At 42.8% G+C, this 23,794-nt stretch overlaps 1 protein-coding gene across 1 annotated transcript in view; it reads right to left on the bottom strand.

Moving 5' to 3' along the window:
- The window catches only part of LOC143962799 (sodium-coupled monocarboxylate transporter 1-like), a 57,652-nt gene extending 36,164 nt beyond the window's left edge, over positions 1-21,488 (bottom strand). The window contains exons 1-6 of the mRNA XM_077472260.1: positions 20,766-21,488; positions 19,850-19,915; positions 9,018-9,069; positions 3,242-3,309; positions 2,231-2,385; positions 1,948-2,088 (exon numbers count right to left, since the gene is read on the bottom strand). Of these exons, the coding sequence (XP_077328386.1) occupies positions 1,948-2,088; positions 2,231-2,385; positions 3,242-3,309; positions 9,018-9,069; positions 19,850-19,915; positions 20,766-21,116 (833 nt within the window). The 5' untranslated portion in view covers positions 21,117-21,488. The remainder of the gene's footprint in view (positions 1-1,947; positions 2,089-2,230; positions 2,386-3,241; positions 3,310-9,017; positions 9,070-19,849; positions 19,916-20,765) is intronic.
- Between the last annotated feature and the right edge of the window lie 2,306 nt (positions 21,489-23,794).

Below are 23,794 nucleotides of genomic sequence, written 5' to 3'. Positions count from 1 at the left end.
GCGAGACGCCACCAGCAAGATGGATGCGGCGGACTACAGGGGACAGCGGCGACTTCGCTGGCTCCTGTGTCAGGTAAGTGACACATAATGGGCTACTATGCGATGCATAGTAGTCCATTATGCTTTACCTTTGCAGGGAAAAAAAGAGGAAGTAAACTCATCAGGGTTTACTTCCTCTTTAAAAGGTATCACTAGCTAAACTTTTTTACAAATAGCTGCTTCTAACCCCTGTCCTGTTCTTTTATCATCTGTGTCTCATTAGGGAGAATTCCTTGCATTTCCTGTCATAAAGACATAACAGGAAGTGAGGGAAAATCTCTCTAGTGATAGATATGCTCACTTAAACAACTGTCACCATAAGAAGACTTCCCATTGAAAGACTAGAGTGCCCACTGGAAGATTATTCCTTCTACTTCTGTTGGTGACAACTCCTTATTTTCACTTTCTGGTCATCAGGACAAATCAAAAGGGTTAATCTACCTAGAAGGTTCACAGACAACAATAAAAGCCTAAGCCCTTGTACACACGGTCGGAGATTCCGACACCCAAATCCGTCGGAGTAATTCCGACGGATTAATTCCAGAAGAGGTCCAGAAGTGATGTTGCATACACATGGTCGGACTAAGTTGTCGGAAAATCCGATTGTACATAACATGATGACGTTATTTCGTTACGACGGGACTACGTTCAGGCTAGTAGCCAATAGCTTTGGTCTATGAATTTGATCTGAGCATGCGTGGCACTTTGTCTGTCGGAGTAGGCTACACACGATCGGAGCATTTTGTTGGAAAATTTTACCGGCAAGTTGGAACAGTTGGTCCGTCGGATATTCCAACGGAAACAGTCCGATGCAGACCACACACAGTCGGAATATCCGACAAAACGTTCCGTTGGAATCTCCGACCGTGTGTACAAGGGCGAACATAGGTTCTAATAACTCTATCTACTTTATCCAATGCTTAAAGTAATCTTTTTGCTTTAGATACACTTTAGTCATTCGAATATACACAACTACCACACACTTTTAAATTTCTCTAGGGTCTAGGCCAGTGATTATCAACCAGGGTTCCTCCAGTAGTTGCTAGGGGTTCCTTCAGAATTGGGCAATTTCTGCCCCTCAGATAAGTTCCCACCAACACCATTTATCTTTTTAGCTATCTGTAAGGAGGTAATTCTTCCCAATGACAACAAGTGTAAGGACCATTCCTCTTACTGACCATAAGCCCTTGTACACACGGTCGGAGAATCCGTCGGAATGTGTCCTATCGGACCATGTCGTCGGATAATCCGACTGTGTGTGGTATGCATCGGACTGATTCCGTCGGAATATCCGTCGGACCCAATTTTCCAACATGTTCGAAATATTTCCCGACCAACTGGGGCGGTCGGACATACTCCGATCATGTGTAGAGTATTTTGATCGGACCAAGTGCCACGCATGCTCAGATCAAATTCCTACATCAAAGCTATTGGCTACTAGCCTGAATGTAGTCCCATCGTAACGAAATGACGTCATCACGTTCTGAAAGATCCGATTTTTCGCCAACTTTGTCCGACCGTGTGTATGCAACAGTTTCGGACAAGATCCGACGGACAAAATCCGACGGGAAAAATCCGACGGATTTGGTTGACGAAATCTCAGACCGTGTGTACAGGGGCTAACACTAATGCAGCCATTCTCAACCAGGGTTCCGTGAAACCCTGGGGTTCCTCCAGAGGTTGCTAGTTTTAGCAAGGGTTCCTCGAGACCTAAAAATAATTTTTGGGGTTCCTCCAGGGTTAAAAGGTTGAGAGAGGCTGGTCTAGGCCATCTGACACAGCACCATTCACAAATGAAAGAAAATGGTTCACAGTCGTTGGCATAAGCTATAATTTCTCATATGCATTCAACTGATCCCTCAGTTTTGTTACAGTAATATATTTTTAACAGGAGGATACCAAACTTACATTTTAGCTTGAAATTTGGTTTTGCAAGCAATATATCTCTGCACTTGTGACTGGTTGACACCATAGATTCCCGTCCAAGTAAATGTTCCTCCAACAACAATGGTCCAAAAGGAGTGCCGCTGTATTGGACTTGGGTTAAAACTAAAAAAAAATGTAGAATAAATAATGAAAATATGTACAAATAAGAAATGCCTGAAACCCGGTAATTAATAACAGTTAATTATGATAATATTCAGTTGCTAAAAGCAGATTGAGAAATCTGCTTGGCAATATATGTGCTTACTCCCAAAAATTCAGCCTGTCTCCATAATACGAGTCATTTAGAATAGGGCCAATCCCACCTTGGACTACCACAGCTCGAATGATGACAGATGAAAACCCAGCAACCATGATGCCAACCTGGAACACATCTGTCCACACAACTGCTTTAAGACCACCCTAAAAAAATATAAAGAGAAAAATAACAATACTATATTGTTTTACATTATTGTGATAGCTGAAACATTCAGAGTAAAAGGCAGTGGGTGATGATGATAAAGTGTGCTGTCAAACGTCATTAGCCACAATGCACAATTCATGTACACTTCTTTTTTTTTAGGGAACTGCCACAAACAAGGGTTTATAACTTGATACAAAAAAGGGTATGTACACTATATTGTCAAAAGTATTGTGACACCTGCCTTTACACTTACATAAACTTTAATGGCATACACGTACATAAACTTTAATGGCTTAGTCCATAGGTTTCAGTATTGAGTTGGCCCACCCTTTGCAGCTATAACAGCTTCATCTCTTCTGGGAAGGCTGTCCACAAGATTTAGGATTGTGTCTATGGGAATGTTTGACCATTCTTCCAGAAGCACATTTGTCAGGTCAGGTACTGATGTTGGACGAGAAGGCCATGCTCGTAGTCTCCGCTCTAATTCATCCCAAAGATGTTCTATCGGGTTGAGGTCAGGACTCTGTGCAGACCAGTCAAGTTCCTCCACTTCAAACTCACCCATCCTTCTCGTCCAACATTGGTGCCTGACCTCCCAAATGTGCTTCTGGAAGAATGGTCAAACATTCCCATAGACACACTCCTAAACCTTGTGGACAGCCTTCCCAGAAGAGTTTAAGCTAGTATAGCTGCAAAGGGTGGACCAACTCAATTGAGAACCCTACAGACTAACACTGGAATGGGATGCCATTAAAGTTCATGTGTGTGTAAAGGCAGATGTCCCAATATTTTTGACAATATAGGGTATGTATGTATGTATGCATGGGCAATTAAGCAAATGCAACCATTACTAACCAGTGTGCAGTAGAAAGTGCAGACTACTCCAGTGGCCACAACAGCACCCCACAAATGAAATCCAGTGACTAAAACAAGAATAAAGATGACACAGAATTAAAACATTAAAAAGCAATTAAGCATGAAATACAGTTTAAAGGCTATCACATTTTTATTAACTGATCACCGCTCGTGTAAAGTGTGTGTATAGCCAAAACCTTTATTTTTAAATTTGGATAGAATAGGCAAGGGTTAAAGGCCCTAACATTTTATTTTTTGCTGTTTGTGTCCCATCCACTGGGTAGATTTTACTTTGCTTTATGTCACAGAGACTCAACAGAAACAAAGAGGAAATCTGTACAAAGTTAACAAATTGCCCCCTTAGACACTTGTTATTGGAACAAGTGTCCCCATTGGAAGATTTGCTCTCTATTCTTCTGGTGACAACTGTAAGAGCTTGTATAGATATAATTTAATATGTATTAAATGTATATAGATTTAATATGTATGGATTTCTTATCACTGGTAAAGGAGATACTCTGGATGGCCACACACCCTGTTCCACTCTTATTAACTCATATGACCACAAATAAAGCATAAAAACAGTGTCGGAAAGAAGGAATGGATTGATGCGGTTTGCTTGCCCTTGAGCGCTTAGTCGTAACTCAATGACCAACAGATAGGTTAAATCCCTCCATAGACATTGGTTGTATTTCCCCAGAGAGAACACAAATTGCACTAGTTTAATAACTGTGTGCTCTGGGAGTAGAAGACATTTCAGACAGGGTCCTTCTTCAGAACTGACGCTACAGTGTATCCCAACTGAATCCTTGAAATTTCCACTATCAACGATGGTTGATTGTAAGATCACTGCAGGTGGGAAGTAGTTGGGAAGTAATTCTGAACTCTCTACTCCAAAGTGGTCAGATGAAACATGGAGACCAGCACAGCAGTTCAGCTCAAAGGAAATGACAAGGACGCTGCATTTCTTATAAGATCAACAGTGTTGCTGGCTTTCCTTACATGATTTTTTTTTTTTAAATAACAAACGTGGGGGCATGGCCAGATGAATCATGGCGTAGGACGCACGCGAGAGTAGCTCCGTCTATTAATCCTGCAAACCCAGTAATCTTACCACCGTAAGATATCCTGCTTGACCTGATTTAACTTGGGAAGGATCCCTCGTCTGGCCCCAACATGTCTCCGTTTAAAACTCAAAAGACCACCCTGGCAAAACTTGATCAATATCGCTGGCAGGACAAAGACAACCCAAGGGAAGATGGCGGGGCCATGAGCGGTGGGCAAGAAGTGGCGGGAGGAGACACTGAAAAACTGCTGGAGGCAATCACATTCTTCCGTACCTCGCTAACTGCCCAAATTGAGGAGGTTAACGTAGACATCTCATTAATTAGGCAAGACTTCCAGAAGCTCCGGGAGCAGGTTAAGACAGCCCGAGACTCGACTGGGGAAAGTTGAGGACGCCATTCCACCACTGCAAACAAGATCGGAACGCATGTAAATGCAGATATACCAACTCCTGAATAAACAGGGTGATATGAAAAACAGGCTCAGAAGATGTAATCTCCTCTTCATCGGGTTCCCTAAGGAGTCCCTGAGGATACAGAAGGTAAAGACCCAACCGCCTTCTTAGAACAGCTACTCATCCCCACATATGGACGGGAGGCCTTCTCCCCCACCTTGGCGGTAGAGAGAGATCACTGCATGTCTGCTGGACCTCCTCCTCAGGCCCCCCCCCCCCCCCGTACGTTCATAGCCAAGTTTCTAAATTTTAAAGACCGGGATGCAGCTTTGAGAATGGCCAGGGAGAAGGGCAACATACCCCTTGGGAACTCCAAGGTGGCTATATTTCCAGATTTCTCTGTGGAGGTACAGTGCCGCTGTCAAAGTTTTATGGGGGCGAAGAGAAGACCCCGGAGCCGACACCTCAAATACTGCATGTTGTTTCCTGCACTCATCAGAGTGGAGAGAGATGATTGAGTGTTTTTATTTGACAATCCAGAGGAAGTCCTTACCTGGCTGGAGGGCTCCGAGACTTCTAGAAAAGCCGCAGAGTAAACAGCTTCTATCTGGCAGTGACCATGTCGCTTACCACCATTACCAGCATACTGCTATGCTGCATTGTGGATGTCTCTGTATCACGCCGATCACTGATATGTTTCCCCCTTGACACTTACCCTTTTGTAACTTTGATACCTGATGAGCCACCTATGTGCCAGCCTTTGGAGGAATAATATCATGATTCCCCCCCCCCCCTCTTTTTCTATCCCGGGAGACATTGACTTCACCTGCAACGGCCTCATGAATAAGTGGAAACTATTTTTTAGAGAATGATAGTTCTGCCTCCTCATCCATAGTCTGGGAATCCTTCAAATTGTATATTCGTATGACCCTGACCTCACGCATCAACAGACTTAAGGCTGCTTTGGCTACTGCACTTGACAGGGCAGTACATGAACTATCCTCATTTAACCCCTCTCCTGCTCGAGCTGACCTACTGTAGTTGCAACCCAGAGTGGTGAATCAGCTGCAGTATGAGATGGCCAGACGAAAGCTTTTTTTTTCGCTAGGCAAAAGATGTTCGAGCATGTAGAGAGAGACGGTAAACTGCTGACATACATGGTCCACAGTGAGGATAGGCCTCCAATTGTTATCTCATTATACGGTCCCAATGGGGAACAGATTACAGGACCTTCTGCCGTCACTGTCAGATTGAGAGATTTCTTTGCAAAGTTATACACATCACAGGTCTCTACCGATGAAGAACTGTTAAAACATTAGTTGGAGGGAATCACTTTCCCACAACTAAAGGAGGACCAAGTAGACATGCTAGAGGCACCCCTTTACCACCGACGAAAAAATGACAGCGATTGCTAGCTTTGCCAGATCTAAGTCTCCGGGATCAGATGGGTTACCCATAGAATTCTACTCACAATATAGCAAGCTACTTTCCCCTAAATTGTTAGAACTATATAACCATCTCTTTAAGACTTTCACATTGCTCCCTTCCATGAGTGAGGCAATCATAGTCCTTATATCTAAGCCAAGAAAAGACCCAGGTTATCCAGAATCATGCCAACCTATTTCACTATTACAAATCGATATTAAGATATTATCCAAGGTTCTCGCCCTTCGCCTCAACCATTTGATACTAAACCTAATTCACCAAGCAGGTTTTATGCTCGGTTGTAATACCTCCTGTACTCTGAGAAAGTTATAAATCAACCTGCAAGCTATACACGAAAATATTGGTTTTGCGAGTTGTGGTGACTTTAGATATGGCCAATGCATTCGACTCGGTGGAGTGGCAGTATCTTTGGAAATGTCTGACAGGGTTTGGATTCAGTCCTAACTTTATTAAATAGATACAATTGCTGTATCTGTCACCAACGGCTAAAGTAGTGGCTAATGGCTGGCCCTCTCAGACGTTTGGGCTAACCAGAGGCATGAGACAGGGCTGCCCGCTATCCCTGTTGCTGTATGCTCTGGCAGCTGAACCTCTCACCATATCCATCAGAGAAAAACCTGAGATTCAGGGTCTTTGCCTTTGATATCTAACAGAAAACAATAGTCTATATGTAGATGACACATTGTTATACCTAGTTGACTCTGACGCCTCTCTCCAAGCTGAACTGCAAACAATAGATCCGGTTCCCTCTCTGGACACAAAATTAATTGGGAAAAGTCCCAAATCATACCCATTGATAGCTTTCCCCCTCCCAGAATACAGGAACAGCTACCGTTACAGTGAGTAAACACTATGGCATATGGGGATGCACTAATGTAATACAAATAGTATTGTTTCCCAAAATACTATATATACTGCGGCACACACCAGTATACATGTCCCTGAAATATTTTAAGCCAATGGAAGCTCTGCTTAAGCCATTCATTTGAGGTACCAACAGACACAAACTCACCTAGCATATGATGTTAAACCGTGCTGGGAAAGGGAGGTGGGAGCATTAGAGGATTAAGAATGGAGTGAAGCACTCGATTCCTGCAAGGCCGTCTCCCCTAAACTTTCTGACAGACTATTCCAGTTATACATTCTACACCGAGCATATCTTACCCCTGTAAGAATTGCTCGATTTCGGCAGGGACATCCTACCATGATGTGTAACTGTGAGGCAGGCAAGTTTTTCCACCTGATTTGGGCATGCCCACTACTCCAAGGGCTCTGGAAGCAGAGTGTAGGCTTCCTGCATAATGCCATGGGCTCCCCTTGTCCCTAGATCCCAAACAATTCTTGTTGGGGATATTCCCTGATTCCGATATAGAAAATTCACAAAAGGAATTCCTGCAGGAAACGCTGTTCTTGGCCAGGAAAACTATTGCCAGACAATGGATAAGACCATTAGCTTTAATGATTGGAAAGCAGATATAAATAACATACTACCATACAAAAAATGTGTATACATTAACAGAGGGTGCTCAGGCAAGTACAACATAATTTGGGACAGATGGCTACAGGTCACAAAAGCCTGCACAGAATCAGCCTTGAGACCGTAGATTAAAGCAACCTAACAACCCAACCTAAAGCAGATGCTCATCAACCTATAGTAATCGTCTGTATCTTTTAGGTAGAAGGGTTTCCCCCCTTTTGAAATGTGTTGACTGTAAGCCAAGATACCAGTTTGTGTTTATAAGATATCCAAAGTTTTAATGCAGGGGTCTCCAACCCCCGGGCTGCTGCTCACTACTGGGCTGTAGCTCACTACACTAATATAGCTTTGCATCACATGGGGAGCTGTTAGCAACAAATCCCTGAATGCAAGATTAAATTAAGGAGGATGAGACATAGATGTCATGCCAGACCAACAAGGCCAATCTGTGCAGCTAGAAGGTGACCCAAGAGGACACTGTAGTAAACTACAGTGTCCCCATGGGTCACCTCCTCCCGCACAGATCAACCTTTTTGGTCTGGCATGACATCTATGTCTCATCATCTTTAATTCAATCTTGCATTCAGGGATTATTTGCTAACAGCTCCCCATTTGATGCAAAGCTATTCTAGCCTAGCGATTGCTCTACCATCTACAAATATTATTATCACCCCACTTTTGCCACCTGAGCTTATGGGAGCTTCTAAATACACTTATTTTAATTATCAACTCTCTGATTATATTAGACTATGTGGGGATTAGACTGCCTGATTTGACCGGTTTCCCCAGTGCCCACCCAGGGAGACTCTGTATGCATGCATGCTCGCATTCAGGCAAGTGAGACCTTTTTTTTCCTGTATCAACCCTTTTATGTGTCTGAGGAAGCAGATCAGTGAAACATGTTGATGCACAGGGGCTCACTTACCTGTTGCCATGTAACAACATTTTGAAAGTATCTGGCCGTGGTGGACCGAATTCTGCACAGATGTGAATACATGTTTTTAACTTTGTCTATTCATGTACAAAAACTTTTTTATGCTTTCTATGTATAAATAAAACATAGAATTTATTTATATAAATCCTGTGGTCCAATCTGCCTTCAAAGCCCGACCCAGGTTTTTTTTCCATTTTTAAATCTAAATTTACGGATGTGGCAATGGAGTGATCTTAGTATGTATATGTTCTCACAATAGATAACATGCCTTTACCTAAAATTAATTATTTATGTAACTTAAACTCCAATTTCCCTGCCCAGTACACATCACATTTGATATCTAAACCATTTACTTACTTAAGTGCTCTGCAAACAGTACAAAGCCACAAAGTTCAAATACAGGTCATAAATAGGCAAACTTTCCACTTTAATTGCTATTATTTTGTATTACATGTCTTACCTTGATTTAATGCCAAAGCTGGAGCATAGATGACAATTCCTGTGTATAGAACCTATGGAAGAGAAATAGAACATATGCAGCAACATACAGTGCCTTGAAAATGTATTCATACCCCTTGACATTTTCCACATCTTGGCATGTTACAACCAAAAATGTAAATGTATTTTATTGTGATTTTATGTTATAGACCAACACAAAGTGGCACTTAATTGTGATGTGGAAGGAAAATGATAAATGGTTTTAAAAATGTTTTACAAATAAATATCTGAAAAGTGTGGCATGCATTCGTATTCAGCCCCCTTTACTCTGATACCCCTAAATAAAATCTAATGGAACCAATTTCCTTTAGAATTTACCTAATTAGTAAATGGAGTCCTCCTGAGTGTAATTTTAATCTCAGCATAAATACAGCTGTTCTGTGAAACCCTCAGAGTTTTTTTTTAGAGAAACTTAGTGAACAAACAGCATCATGAAGGCCAAGGAAAACACCAGACAGGTCAGGGATAAAGTTATGGAGAAGTTTAAAGCAGGGTTAGGTTATAAAAAAAAAATACCAAGCTTTTAACATCTCACGGAGCACTGTTCAATCCATCTTCCGATAATGGAAAGAGTATACCACAACTGCAACCAACCAAGACACAGCCATCCACCTAAACTGACAGGGATCAGACATGGAGAGCATTAATCAGAAAAGCAGCCAAGAGGCCCATGGTAACTCTGGAGGAGCTGCAGAGATTCACAGCTTAGGTGGGAGAATCTGTTCACCGGACAACTATTATTCGTGCACTCCTCAAAAAAAAAAATCTTTATTGAAGAGTGGCAATAAGAAATCCATTGTTGAAATAAAGCCAAAAGAAGTCCCGTTTTCAGTTTGCAAGAAGCCATATGAGGGACACAGCAAACGTGGAAGAAGATGCTCTGGTCAGATGAGACCAAAATTTAACTTTTTGGCCTAAAAGCAAATCGCTATGTGTGACGGAAAACTAACACTGCTCATCACTCTGACCACACCATCCCCACCGTGAAACATATGTGATGGCAGCATCTTGTTGTGGGGATTCTTGTCTTCAGCAGGGACAGGGAAGCTGGTCAGAGTTGATTGGAAGATGGATGGAGCCAAATACAGGGTAATCTTAGAAGAAAACCTGTTAGAGTCTGCAAAAGACTTGAGTCCCAGCAGGACAATGACCCTTTATTTTATTTTTACTAATTAATTTTGTGTTTTAATTCTTATACTCCATACTGGCTCCTGAAGAGTGGCAGTCCCCATGAAACGCATTGAGCCAATAGATGCTTTTTTGCTTAGATTTTGTAACACCATCAATTACCATACCTACCAATTAGATTGTACAAATGAATTTAAGATACCGTTTTTTTTTTACCAGGGAGACACGCATTTATGAAAATGGTTATATACAATGTGTACAATATGAACTCATTATGTTAATAGTATATTATGTCTTTGTTATCATTGTCATATTTTATATATCCCAATGAACTTTGTTCTATCTAATGGTTATATTAGGAACTTACTATGTCAATATTTTACCATGGTATTACTATTATTGTTATTTTTATATCAATAAACCAATGACTGCCAATTATTGTTTTGCAATGCTGTCATGGAATGCCCATAGTTCTAATATACTTAGTACCATCCATTTTCATGTATATCATGATATCTCCAGAGGTGCATGCTTCATATAAAGTCCCACCTTCCTTTCTCCTTATCAATGACCCTAAACATGCAGCCAGAGATACGATGAAATGGTTTAGATCAAAGCATATTCATGTGTTAGAATGGCCTAGTCAAAGTCCAGACCAGTTGTTCACAGATGCTTTCCATTCAATCTGAAAGAGCTTAAGCAATTTTGCAAAGAAGAATGGGCAAACATTTCACTCTCCAGCGAAAGGTGGTTCTACAAAGTATTGACTCGGGGGGGGTGCTGAATACAAATGCACGCCACACTTTTCACATATTTATTTGTAAAATATTTTGAAAACCATTTATCCTTTTCCTTCCACTTCACAATTATGTGCCACTTTGTGTTGGTCTTTCACATAAAATCCCAATAAAATACAATTACGTTTTCGGTTGTAACATGACATGTTAGAAATTTGAAGGGGTATGAATACTTTCAGTTCACTTTCACTGTCAGTTCAAATAAATAAATAAAAAACCACAAAGAATACTGTAATTACTGATACTAAATTAACCACAATTATTGCACTTATCCCAGTGTATATGATCAGTTCAAAGGGATTCATACTCCATGTCATTGAACCTGTGCCTAGTGTGCTGTTCATCCTAGGCAGAGAATGCTCTGTTGAACACTTTTTCTGAATACCTGTATGAACTTTCAGCCAGCTTTAACCATCACAGGCATGGCAGCAGTGCACAGTTGCTGATTTGCACAATATATACATTTTTCCCAGTGTATATGATCAGTTCAAAGGGATTCATACTCCATGTCATTGAACCTGTGCCTAGTGTGCTGTTCATCCTAGGCAGAGAATGCTCTGTTGAACACTTTTTCTGAATACCTGTATGAACTTTCAGCCAGCTTTAACCATCACAGGCATGTCAGCAGTGCACAGTTGCTGATTTGCACAATATATACATTTTTCTAAGGCTATTTTCAAAAGTAGGCTTAAAAAAATGTAAGGGGAATTTATATGGGGAGGTAAGGGTCACAGGGTCCCCCAAAGGACCATGTACATCACCAGATCTCAGGGGGGCTTGGGGCTCCCTCATCTTCTTTGGTACTATCAAGCAGCGAGAATTGCACAACTTTCCAATGTTTACAGTAGAAGTGAAAAACCCGACTGGGTCCAACTGGAGAGACAGGCTGTCCCGACCTTCACACTTGACTTCCTGCTCTGGTCCTCCCCCAGGGAGCGGCGCCCAATTCTCTCCCGAATCCTGTCGCAATCACTGCAGTTATGGGATTAGCTGAAAGCCAGTCCTAATCTGACATCAACCATGAAGCCGTTGGCACACATGTTTAATAATCCGGACTTCCCCCGGGCCAGGACATCAAAGCCTTTAGATGGTGGCTTGACAAGGGTCTGTATCGAATTGGGCACTTCTTCAACGCAAAGGGTCCAATCACCCTAGGATACTGTGTGAGCCAGCTTGAGATGCCGCCCTCAGAACGTTTCAGATTCTATCAGATCCGCCATTTATTACTTAAAATCTGGATGGAAAAACTGGCACCTGCAGGTTTCACACCATACGAGTTGTGGTGTGGGCAGGCAGCAGAGCAGAGGGGGGCGGTCTCGGTTGTGTATCAGTCACTTGCCCACCACCTGACCAAAACTACAAGTATGGTGGCATGGGAGAACGACTTAGCAATAAGCATGCCGGTAGAGCGATGGCAGGCCTCCTTCTCTAGAGCCTTCAAAGGCATCAGAAATATTTCATTGATAGAGTCCAGTCTCAAGGTCCTTACCAGATGGTACCTGACCCCTGCGAGACTCTCCATAATGTACCCCGCTGCTGATCCTAGATGCTTCCACGGCTGCCAACTGGTAGGCTCCATGGCTCACATCGGGTGGGAATACCCCAGAATAAGGCCTTTTTGGAAAAAAAAATTCTCCCTAATCTGAAAAATCACAAGCCTCCCCCTCCCAAGAAGCCCTGCCATCGCCCTTCTTAATGCTAACCTCCCCAGGGCCCCGAAACACATCCGCAAACTGATTCATTTTATTTTCCTGGGAGCTAGGATGACAATTGCCAAGGCATGGAAACTCCCCAGGGTCTCCCTTAAAGGGGCTATAAAGAAAATATCATGGATAATGTTACAAGAGAAGCTTACCGGTATCCTACTAGACTCCAGAGCCCAATTTGAAGCTACCTGGGAGCCCTGGGCCCATTACCTGGGCATATCCCTTATACCGGGAGGGCGTCCTTAGTCCCCCCCCCCGGCACAATATTGGTCTGGACACTGCTCGTCAGTTGACATGCTTCCTCCTCTTCACCCCCCTCCCCATCCCCCGTCCCCCTTCTCCTACCTCTCACCCGCGTCCTACCCCTTGTCCCCTTGTCCCCAGGGGACTCTCCCCGAAACCTGCTACGTCACCAGCTTTCCTAAGAAGGCTGAGGAGTTGGAGAATAGGTTGTGCACCCCAAGGATTTCGGCTTCTCCACTGAATTTGAAGGCCTCCAGCCAGATGGGGGAGGCCAGGTCACTGAAAGGCAGGCATGTACTGGCCATCGGGACTACAGGGAGTTTCCCGGTGGGCCGATGGCTCAGTGGGCCGGTCAGGCGCAGTCCTGGAGCCGCTCCCTGCTGACAGGAGTGATCGTGACTTCACTCCTGTCACCAAGGAACAGCTGCCGACACTTGCTGGAGGGAGGATCAGGCTTTCTGCTCCCTCCAGCCTGCAGGGGGAGATAGCCAGCCGGCAGACTTTCCTTTCTCTCTCCCCTTATCACTTATCACATGACTGGGGAGAGGAACGAGACGCTGCCTTCAGAATTGTCAGTACATGTGTTAGCGGAAGGAGAGGAGGCACTCTGATGTAAGGGGGTGCTAATAGGGCCACTCTGATGTAAGGGGGTGCTGATGGGGACACTCTGATGTAAGGGGGTGCTGATGGGGACAATCTCATGTAAGGGGGTGCTGATGGGGACACTCTGATGTAAGGGGGTGCTGATGGGGACAATCTCATGTAAGGGGGCTGCTGATGGGGACACTCTGATGTAAGGGAGTGCTGATGGGGACACTCTGATGTAAGGGGGTGCTGATGTGGACATTCTGATGTAAGGGGGTGCTGATGGGGACACTCTGATGTGAAAGGGGGTGCTGATGGGGACACTCTGATGTAAAGGGGGCACTGATGGGGACACTCTGATGTAAAGGGGGGTGCTGATGGGGATACTCTGATGTAAGGGGATGCTGATGGGGACACTCTGATGTAAGGGGGTGCTGATGGGGACATTCTGATGTAAGGGGTGCTGATGGGGACACTCTGATGTAAGGGGGTGCTGATGGGGACACTCTGATGTAAGGGGTGCTGATTGGGACACGCTGATGTAAGGGGGACACTGTTGGGGACACTGATGTGAAGGGGGGTGCTGTTGAGGACACTGATGTAAGGGGGATGTTGTAGTGGACACTCAAAATTAAAGTGGACCGGTCTGGATGAAATCCAGGGCCAAATTTTTGTCCCAGTCCAGCCCTGCTGAAAGGCATTCATCCTGCACAGTATGTTCCCAGTTGGGGTGCAGGTGAGGCCCGGTAGGTGCTTGACATAGCGCATCTCATGGAAGAGGTGTGAGGGTGGGTCTAGAAGTGTTATACCAACCTCTTAGAATTTTGTTATTCTGTCGTCATTTAAGCGGCCTTTTCTTTGATTATCGGCTGTGTATTATAATTCCAACACCTGTTACAATGTAATTCTTTTATGTTCCTTGTAAAATCAATAAAAATTTTGAAAGAAAAAAATGTAAGGGGCATATTTAAAAAGTAGTGAATGTCACTTGGTGGTGAATCAATCACTGCACACATGCACCAAGAAGAATTACCGGCAGTGAATGTTTAATGAATGATGAATTTCTTAATAAATATGCCCCCGAGTATTGTGTCAGTGTTGACTTCTTTACATTTGGGTTTGGGGTGCTGGCACTGGGCCTGAATGCCACCAGCCCATGCCCTGGATTTTCAGAAACTCCAGAGACCTGGGAATTAATAGACTTTTCTGCTGAGGAGGAACAACCCAGTGAGCCTACAGCTCACTTATTAACCCAACCCTAAGTGAGTGAGCACAGTGCTGTATCCAGCTAGGTTCGAGATAGTACACCAGATACTCATAGTTTGCCAACACAAACAATTAAATATTTCTAGTTGCACTTTTTCATTCATATCAGATGCATTTTGCATTTTGCTGTGTTTTTCAACATAGGCAAAATAGAAAGTTTGATTAAAAATACTGGGTTTTCTTATTTCTAACACCAACAAGCTGTTTTGACATACTTTAAAATAGTACCATCTGTTGCATTTTTTAGGTGTTAGTGAGGGTTTTGCAGGCCAATTCACCAAAAACACTTGCAAAACCCACATTTATTTAAGGGGTTTGATTTACTCAACTGGGGAATGCAAAATCTAGTGCAGCTCTGCATAGAAACCAATCAGATAAAGCTGACTATATACGGTTCGAACCATGTATGGACAGGCTGAATCTATCAATCAACTTGGGTACAACCAACCTGTCGGATTTTACATGCAACTATTGCTAGTGGCTATTATAGCTGCTAGCAATAATCACTGGGGTTTATTAACTAAAGCTGGAGAGTGCAAAATCAGGCTCACTTCTGCATAGAAACCAACCAGCTTCCAGGTTTTATTGCCAAAGCTTATTTGAACAAACTGAGGTTAGAAGCTTTTTGGTTTCTATGTAGAAGTGAGCCTGATTTTGCACTCTCCAGCTTTAGTAAATAATACTGTGATCTCCCGACAGGGATGGCTTCCTCCGTCCCCTCATCAGGACAAAGCAATATCGACTCCAGGGAGGGATTCCCCCATCAATACTGACTATGCTGATGGGGGAATTGAGCAATTTTATTTTATCTTTTTTCACCTGGTGGTCCTGCCAGTAACACACTCCCTGTCCCAGGGTGACAATGCTCACTCACGTTACCTTATCTAAGAAGGAGCAGCATTGTCACCCTAGGACAGGGCTACAGAACACCTTTCCCTCCCATTATCTCCATTACATGGGGGAGGGGCTCTGTAATTCATAAAAGTGAACTGGGTAGGGCTGACAATAATGCTTCAGGTTTTGGTGCAGAATTAACAGCTTGCTACAGGAAGTGGGGTGCTTGTTGTATTTTTGGCAGGATCAACGGGTATTGTTTGGTACTTACAGTGCTGTGAAAAAGTATTTGCCCCTTCCTGATTTTTATTTATTGTTTTATTTTGCATATTTCTCATACTTAAATGATTCAAATCATCAAACAAATTTTAATTTCACACAAAGATAACCTGAGTAAATCCAAGATGCATTTTTTAATTATTATTTAATTTATTAAGGGAAAAAAGAGGAAATAAAGCTGAGTTCCACCCAAAAATGGAACTTTCGCTTTAAGTGTTGGTGACCCCCTGACATGCCACATTTGGCATGTCCTTTTTTTGGGTGGGGAGTAGGTACCCTGTTTTTACAGGCACCCAGCTCCCACTTCCTCCCCTGCGCCGTGGCCCCGGAAGGAAGACCACCTCTCCCCCCTCCCTGCCTGCAATCTTCTGAGGTCCCAGAAGATTGCCTGGCCATTCACAGAGTGCAGCGCGGCTCACACATGCGCAGTGTGCCCCCAGCTGTGAAGCCACAGCCGGGCGCCCACAGTTAGAATGCCGGCGCGACGGGGAGGAGGGAGAGAGGAGCGGGGCTTCGTGCGCCCACATCGCTGGACCTTGGGACAGGTGAGTGTCTGATTATTAAAAGTTAGCAGCTACACTTTTCCTATCTGCTGACTTTTAAATGGGTGGAACTCCGTTTTAAATCCAATTGAAATGCTGTATCATTATTTTACACAGGCCATTCATGCTGGAAAACTCTCCAATGTGGCTGAATTAAAACAATTCTGCAAAAAGTGGGCCAAAATTGCTCCACAGCAATGTGAAAGACTCACTGGCAGTTATCGCAAATGCTTAATTGCAGTTGTGGTTGCCAAGGATGGCACAACCAGTTATTAGGTTTAGGGGGCATTACTTTTTCACATTAAGCCAGGCAGGTTTGGGCAGCTTTTTTGCCATAATAAATGAAACCATCATTTAATAACTGCATTTTGTATTTACTTGGGTTATCTTTGTGTAATAATAACATGTGTTTGATGATCTGAGTCATTTAGTGTGACAAATATGCAAAAAAAAAATTAAAATCAGAAAGGGGGCAAATACTTTTACACAGCATTGTATATACACTAATATGGTATATTTCAAAGACCAAAAGGCAGCAAATAACAGACGGTCATTGTTAGGGTTTACATCCACATTAAAGCTGATGTAACCCCTCACATACACCCAGTGAAGTGAACAGCCTCAGATGATACACAGAAATTAAACAAATTTCCCTACATAAGTTTTACATGTATATTTGCTGTCTTCAGCTTCATATACTGCTTAGAAATTGCACGCCTTATTAGAATTTTCACTTCCTCTTTTACCTGTGAGTGTGGATTCTTGCTATACACTGTGAGAAACTGTGAGACAGCTGATTGGAGGAAAGGCACCAACCCCCTCCCCACACATGCAGAGCCTGACTGTGAATAGTTTAGCTGTCTGCTAATCTATGTGTAGCTCCCTCTCTGACACAAACTTCAAGCTCTGGTCTAGGAGAACTTGCCAGAAGTTATCAGGCTGAGCAGGAGAAAGCCACGGGATTTAGGGCTTTGAAGAGAGATAAAAAAACACTACAGATATACAGTATCTCACAAAAGTGAGTACACCCCTCACATTTTTGTAAATATTTAATTATATCTTTTCATGTGACAACACTAAAAAAATGACACTTTGCTACAATGTAAAGTAGTGAGTGTGCAGCTTGTATGTCTAAGCCACTAGCAACAAAAGTGAGTACACCCCTAAGTGAAAATGTCCAAATTGGGCCCAAAGTGTTAATATTTTGTGTTGCCGCCATTATTATACAGCACTGCCTTAACTCTCTTGGATATGGAGTTCACCAGAGCTTCACAGGTTACCACTGGAGTCCTCTTCCACTCCTCCAAGATGACATAATGGAGTTGGTTTATGTTCGAGACCTTGCACTCCTCCACCTTCCATTTGAGGATGCCCCACAGATGAGTTTAGGTCTGGAGACATGCTTGGCCAGTCCATCACCTTTACCCTCAGCTTCTTTAGCAAGGCAGTGGACATTTTGGAGGTGTGTTTGAGGCCATTATCATGTTGGAATACTGCCCCGGGGCCCAGTCTCCAAAGGGAGGGTGATCATGCTCTGATTCAGTATGTCACAGTACATGTTGGCATTCATGGTTCCTTCAATGAACTGTAGCTCCCCAGTGCCGGCAGCACTCATGCAGCTCCAGACCATGACACTCCCACCACCATGCTTGACTATAGGCAAGACAAACTTGTCTTTGTAATTCTTACTTGGTTGGCGCCACACACACTTGACACCATCTAAACCAAATAAGTTTATCTTGCTCTCATCAGACCACAGGACATGGTTCCAGTAATCCATGTCCTTAGTCTGCTTGTCTTCAGCAAACTGTTTGCAGGCTTTCTTGTGCATCATCTTTAAAAGAGGCTTCCTTCTGGGATGACAGACCAATTTGATGCAGTGTGCGGCGTATGGTCTGAGCACTGACAGGTTGACCCCCCACCACTTAAACATCTGCAGCAATGCTGGCAGCACTCACATGTCTATCTCCCAAAGGCAACTTCTGGATAGGACCCTGAGCACGTGTACTCAACTTCTTTGGTCGACCATGGTGAGGCGTGTTCTGCGTGGAACCTGTCCTGTTAAACCGCTGTATGGTCTTGGCCACCATGCTGTAGCTCAGTTTTAGGGTCTTGGCCATCCTCCTATAGCCTACTCCATCTTTATGTAGAGCAGTTATTCTTTTTTTCAGATCCTTAGACAGTTCTTTGCCATGAGGTGCCATGTTGAACTTCCAGTGACCAGTATGCGAGAGTGAGAGCAATAATATCAAATGTAACACACCTGCTCCCAGCTAAGACCTTTTAACACTAATGATTTGCGTGACATTGGAGAGGGAAAATGGATAATTGGGCCCAATTTGGACATTTTCACCTAGGGGTGTACTCACTTTTGTTAAAAGGTTTAGACATTAATGGCTGTGTGTTGAGTTAGTTTGAGAGAACAGCAAATTTACATTGTTATACAAGCTGTACACTCACTACTTTACATTGTAGCAAAGTGTCATTTCTTCAGTGTTCTCAAATGAAAATATATAATAAATTATTTACAAAAATGTAAGGGGTGTACTCAGTTTTGTTAGATACTGTATGTGCCCATCTAAAATTTAATGAATTGGGTTTATATCCACTTTAAATCACCATAAAATACTTGTGTCTGATGTGAGCAGGCCTTTACATGATGACTTTAGTAAGACAATATAAACAATTAATTGGTTCTTACTGCAATAAACCTACTGGAGTGTGCAGGGCTTGTCACCATCAAGTTAAACTTCCATATAATTGTCTCCTCTGTATTTGTAGTGGAGAGCTTATCTTCCTTATCTTACCCTTATCCATATCTTTGATCACATTATACTTATCCAATATACTTATCTTACTGATCCACTGTTATCAATGGAATGTGTACATACATAATGAGGGGATGAGTATAATGAGTGCAATAATAATTTATAAATAGTGCATAACAAGGGTAAAATGAATCATTCTGTTACATAGGACAGAACTAGTTTGGTAATCTTTCTATTTCCTACACAAATGGGTTTATTTATAATTTTTTCATACAAGATTCACACAACTTTCTCTTAAGATTCATACATTTCTAATTGGATTTAATTGGGTAAAATTTGCGAATCTTAGGTGAAAGTTGTGTGCATCTTGTGTGAAAAGATTTTAAGTAGCCCCCAATGGGTGTATTACACAAACAACATTGTCATAGTATGCATAAATAAATGTGCCCTTAAGGAAAATGGCAACTAAATAACGCATGTTATATATTCAGTTATACCAGTCTTCATGTTATAATTTCCTACATCCTATGCACGAGATGCTGGTTTCTCAAGTACTCAAGTTTCTAAAGAACTATGCGTAAACGTGATTTAATTTCAAAACTACAAGATACTTGATTTTGATGATGATAATAATAATTTTACTTACTGTTTGAATAATGAAAAGGATTGTTCCAATTAGTCGGACCAGTTTATTGAAGCGAAGTTCTAGGTACTGTTCATAAATTAAAGAGATACAGATATTAAACCTAAAAATTCTAAAAAGAAGAAGTTGAGAACAAATGCAAACAATAAAACTAGATGAGTTAGATATATGATGAAGGAAAGTTCTAGATACTGACGATATATTAAAAAGATACAGATAACAAACCAAACAAAATTCTATTAAAAGAAGCTGAGAACAAATGCAAACAATAAAACTAGATGAGTTAGATATATGATGAAGGAAAGTTCTAGATACTGACGATATATTAAAAAGATACAGATAACAAACCAAACAAAATTCTATTAAAAGAAGCGGAGAACAAATGCAAACAATAAAACTAGATGTGTTAGATATATCATGAAGGAGAGTTAGGTACTGATGGTATATAAGAGAGATACAAATATTAAACCTAAAAATTCTAAAAAAGAAGTTGAGAACAAATACAAGCAATAAAAGTAGATGAGTTATATATATGATGAAGGAAAGTTCTAGGTACTGTTGATATATTAAGGAGATACAAATATTAACTTTAAAATTCAATAAAAGAAGATTAAATGGAAAAAATCACGGCATATAATATGTACTATTTAAATAAAAATTAAAGCAGCTGTATAATCAACTAAATAATACATTAAATGTGTTCGATTATTTGTTATATCAAGTACAATAAACAACATGTTAATCGGTATTGTTGGGAAAAAGTTAACCCACTGTGGCTACACTTTTCCATAGAGGAACGTAAGCCCTCTTCCAGCCATATTCAGCGCAGGCTCATACTGAAGTGTGCCAGCCGGTATGCAGTTTTTCAGGGCATTTCCCTGTCTTTTACAACTGAGAGATGCGGATGGTTATACTGTACCTCATAGGTGCTTGTGATGCCCAGTCTGTAGAACACTGGCAGAAAGACCTCTGATGAGATCAGCACTGTGAAGGTATAAGTGATGGCAAATACACTGAACATGGCACCAAATCGGTACACCTCTGAGGGGGTACCAAGCACTGTCACCGCAGACATGAAGCTGGCAGTGAGCGACAGGGCTACTGGCACCGCAGTCATGCTCCTGCCACCCATCAAGAAATCTTTGGAGGTCTTCTGTCCACCGCCTGCAAAGGCATAGTAGATGCCAATGACAGCAGAGATAAGCAGCATCAAAGCGAACACCACATAGTCCCAGACTGTGAAGGTGCCAATGTCCCCTGGGGTGGCCATTCCAAGGAAGCTCTGGCTGTATGTGGATGTCTACCAGGAGAAACAGCTAGCTAATAGAGGTGAGATGGAGCAGTAGATACAAGTCAGCAGCAGTGCTTGCAGGCTGGAGGTGGACTCCTGAGAACAGTTACATATTCTAATTAGATAGATAGGACACTGAGTAACCTAGAAGGAGAGTAAGGCTGTGCATATGGCTGTTAAAGATATGTGCAGTGAGAGTTGGATAAAGAAGAGTGAAATGGTAAAAGCAAGCTGAAGATTAGAAAGAATAAGAAAGTGATGTGGAGCTGGGAGGTAAGGACAGGTGCAGCAGAGTAACTAGGAAATAGTGACAAGCTTAGGTAAGACAGACGTGAAAGGGACAAGGAGGTGGAACAGAATATGTCCTCACAGGGTTAATATAGTAACTAAACTTAGCAGGTGACGTCCCATAAACCCTCCCAGCTCAGATAAGACACCTTAGGTCCATTGTCTGCAATGTGCAGATTTTATCATAGGTGTTAATTCACTCATGATTGAAAATACACACGAAACTGCCAAATATGCAAAATACCATACAATCACACTCTGGTGCTGGTTGGCAATTGCACACAATTATCTTTATTGATTAAATGTCTTCTACAATTATGAATCAAATTCATTAATAGAAAGTTACAAGTTGGAAAGAGCATTAATCTCATTGCTTAAATTGAACAGAGCCACAAAAATCTGATTGTGATCAGATATTAGGAAATTACCTGACCACAAGGGGATGTCTACCAAGGGCCAGGTACATAAACATATATGCTTATTGCCTACAACAGTTCTTAGCCATCACCCTGCTTCCTGCATAGACATATCAGTTGTAATTTGTAGGAAGAATAACCATCACTTTACATTTAGTACTGAGAATTATCAATCACAATTTCTGAAATAAGATTAGTCGGTATAGCTGCTGGAAAGATTATACAATTAATTTTCAAGTGCAAGTTTGAATCCGATTGGCTGCCCTGCAACACATAGATTTTTTTTTTCAGACAGTTTGGTAGATGACTTCTGATTTAACCCTTACTTCTGCAATCATATAGACTATGTATAAAAGGTTATTGATTAAAGGCGTATAATATTTGCAAAAAGCATTCAATAAATAATCAGGTTTACTTTGATGTAAGGGGGCTCTGTGCAGACTCTGATGTAAGGGACATCTGTGCAGACTCTGATGTAAGGGGGCTCTGTGCGGACTCTGATGTAAGGGGGCTCTGTGCGGACTCTGATGTAAGGGACCTCTGTGCGGACTCTGATGTAAGGGACCTCTGTGTGCACTCTGATGTAAGGGACCTCTGTGTGCACTCTGATGTAAGGGACCTCTGTGTGCACTCTGATGTAAGGGACCTCTGTGCAGACTCTGATGTAAGGGGGCTCTGTGCGGACTCTGATGTAAGGGGGCTCTGTGCGGACTCTGATGTAAGGGGGCTCTGTGCAGACTCTGATGTAAGGGGGCTCTGTGCGGACTCTGATGTAAGGGGCTCTGTGCGGACTCTGATGTAAGGGACCTCTGTGTGCACTCTGATGTAAGGGGGCTCTGTGTGCACTCTGATGTAAGGGACCTCTGTGCAGACTCTGATGTAAGGGGGCTCTGTGCGGACTCTGATGTAAGGGGGCTCTGTGCGGACTCTGATGTAAGGGGGCTCTGTGCAGACTCTGATGTAAGGGGGCTCTGTGCGGACTCTGATGTAAGGGGCTCTGTGCGGACTCTGATGTAAAGGGGCTCTGTGCGGACTCTGATGTAAGGGACCTCTGTGCGGACTCTGATGTAAGGGACCTCTGTGCGGACTCTGATGTAAGGGACCTCTGTGCGGACTCTGATGTAAGGGGGCTCTGTGTGCACTCTGATGTAAGGGACCTCTGTGCAGACTCTGATGTAAGGGGCCTCTGTGCGGACTCTGATGTAAGGGGGCTCTGTGTGGACCCTAATGTAAGGAAGCAGGGAACGGGAGGAGCTGGAGATCTGCACAGTGAGTATAGAGTAAAAGTGGGGGGGGGGGCATGATTGCAGGGATACTAATATAATGGGGACTGCACTGTAATCATTACAGTGCAGTCCCCTTTATATTTTTATCAGTGCTCCTACACATTACAGCGTGGTGGACCGACATCACAAACCTCCCCGGTCCATGGAAAAATTGGCTGCTCAGTCTAAATGAAAGGAAATTGATGTAATGAAGGGGGAGGCTGATACAGATTCTCGCCAAGGGCGCTGGAGACCCTAGGTACACCTCTGGGCCACGTACCGGTTGGTTTCTTAGCAAGAGCCTGGAGGAGCTGAAGTACCTAAGAGAATCCGGTCTTGTGGATATCGCCAAGCTGGCTAAAAGATCCAGGTATCACACGAGTGTTCTACAAGTTTAGTTTTCCTACGTGTCCTACAACAACCTCTGTGGCAGAGACTTATTCTTGTGTTCTACAACAATGTCTGTGGCAGAGACTTGTTTCCTGATTTAAGCAGCTTGCTGGCTGCTAGACCTTGTGAGAGAGGACACATTAAGCCCTTGTACACACGGTCGGACATTCCGACAACCAAATCCGTCGGATTTTGTCCTACGGATTTTGTCCGACGGGTTTTGTCCTACGGATTTTGTCCGAAACTGTTGCATACACACAGTCGGACAAAGTTGTCAGAAAATCCGATCGTTCAGAAC

This window comes from Lithobates pipiens, unplaced genomic scaffold (genome assembly GCF_037356315.1).
Source record: "Lithobates pipiens isolate NorthernLeopardFrog02 unplaced genomic scaffold, aLitPip1_a1.2 Scaffold_8, whole genome shotgun sequence".
Lineage (NCBI taxonomy): Eukaryota > Metazoa > Chordata > Amphibia > Anura > Ranidae > Lithobates > Lithobates pipiens.
Note: the sequence above shows the minus strand (reverse complement) of the source record. Positions and strands in the feature narration are given on the sequence as shown.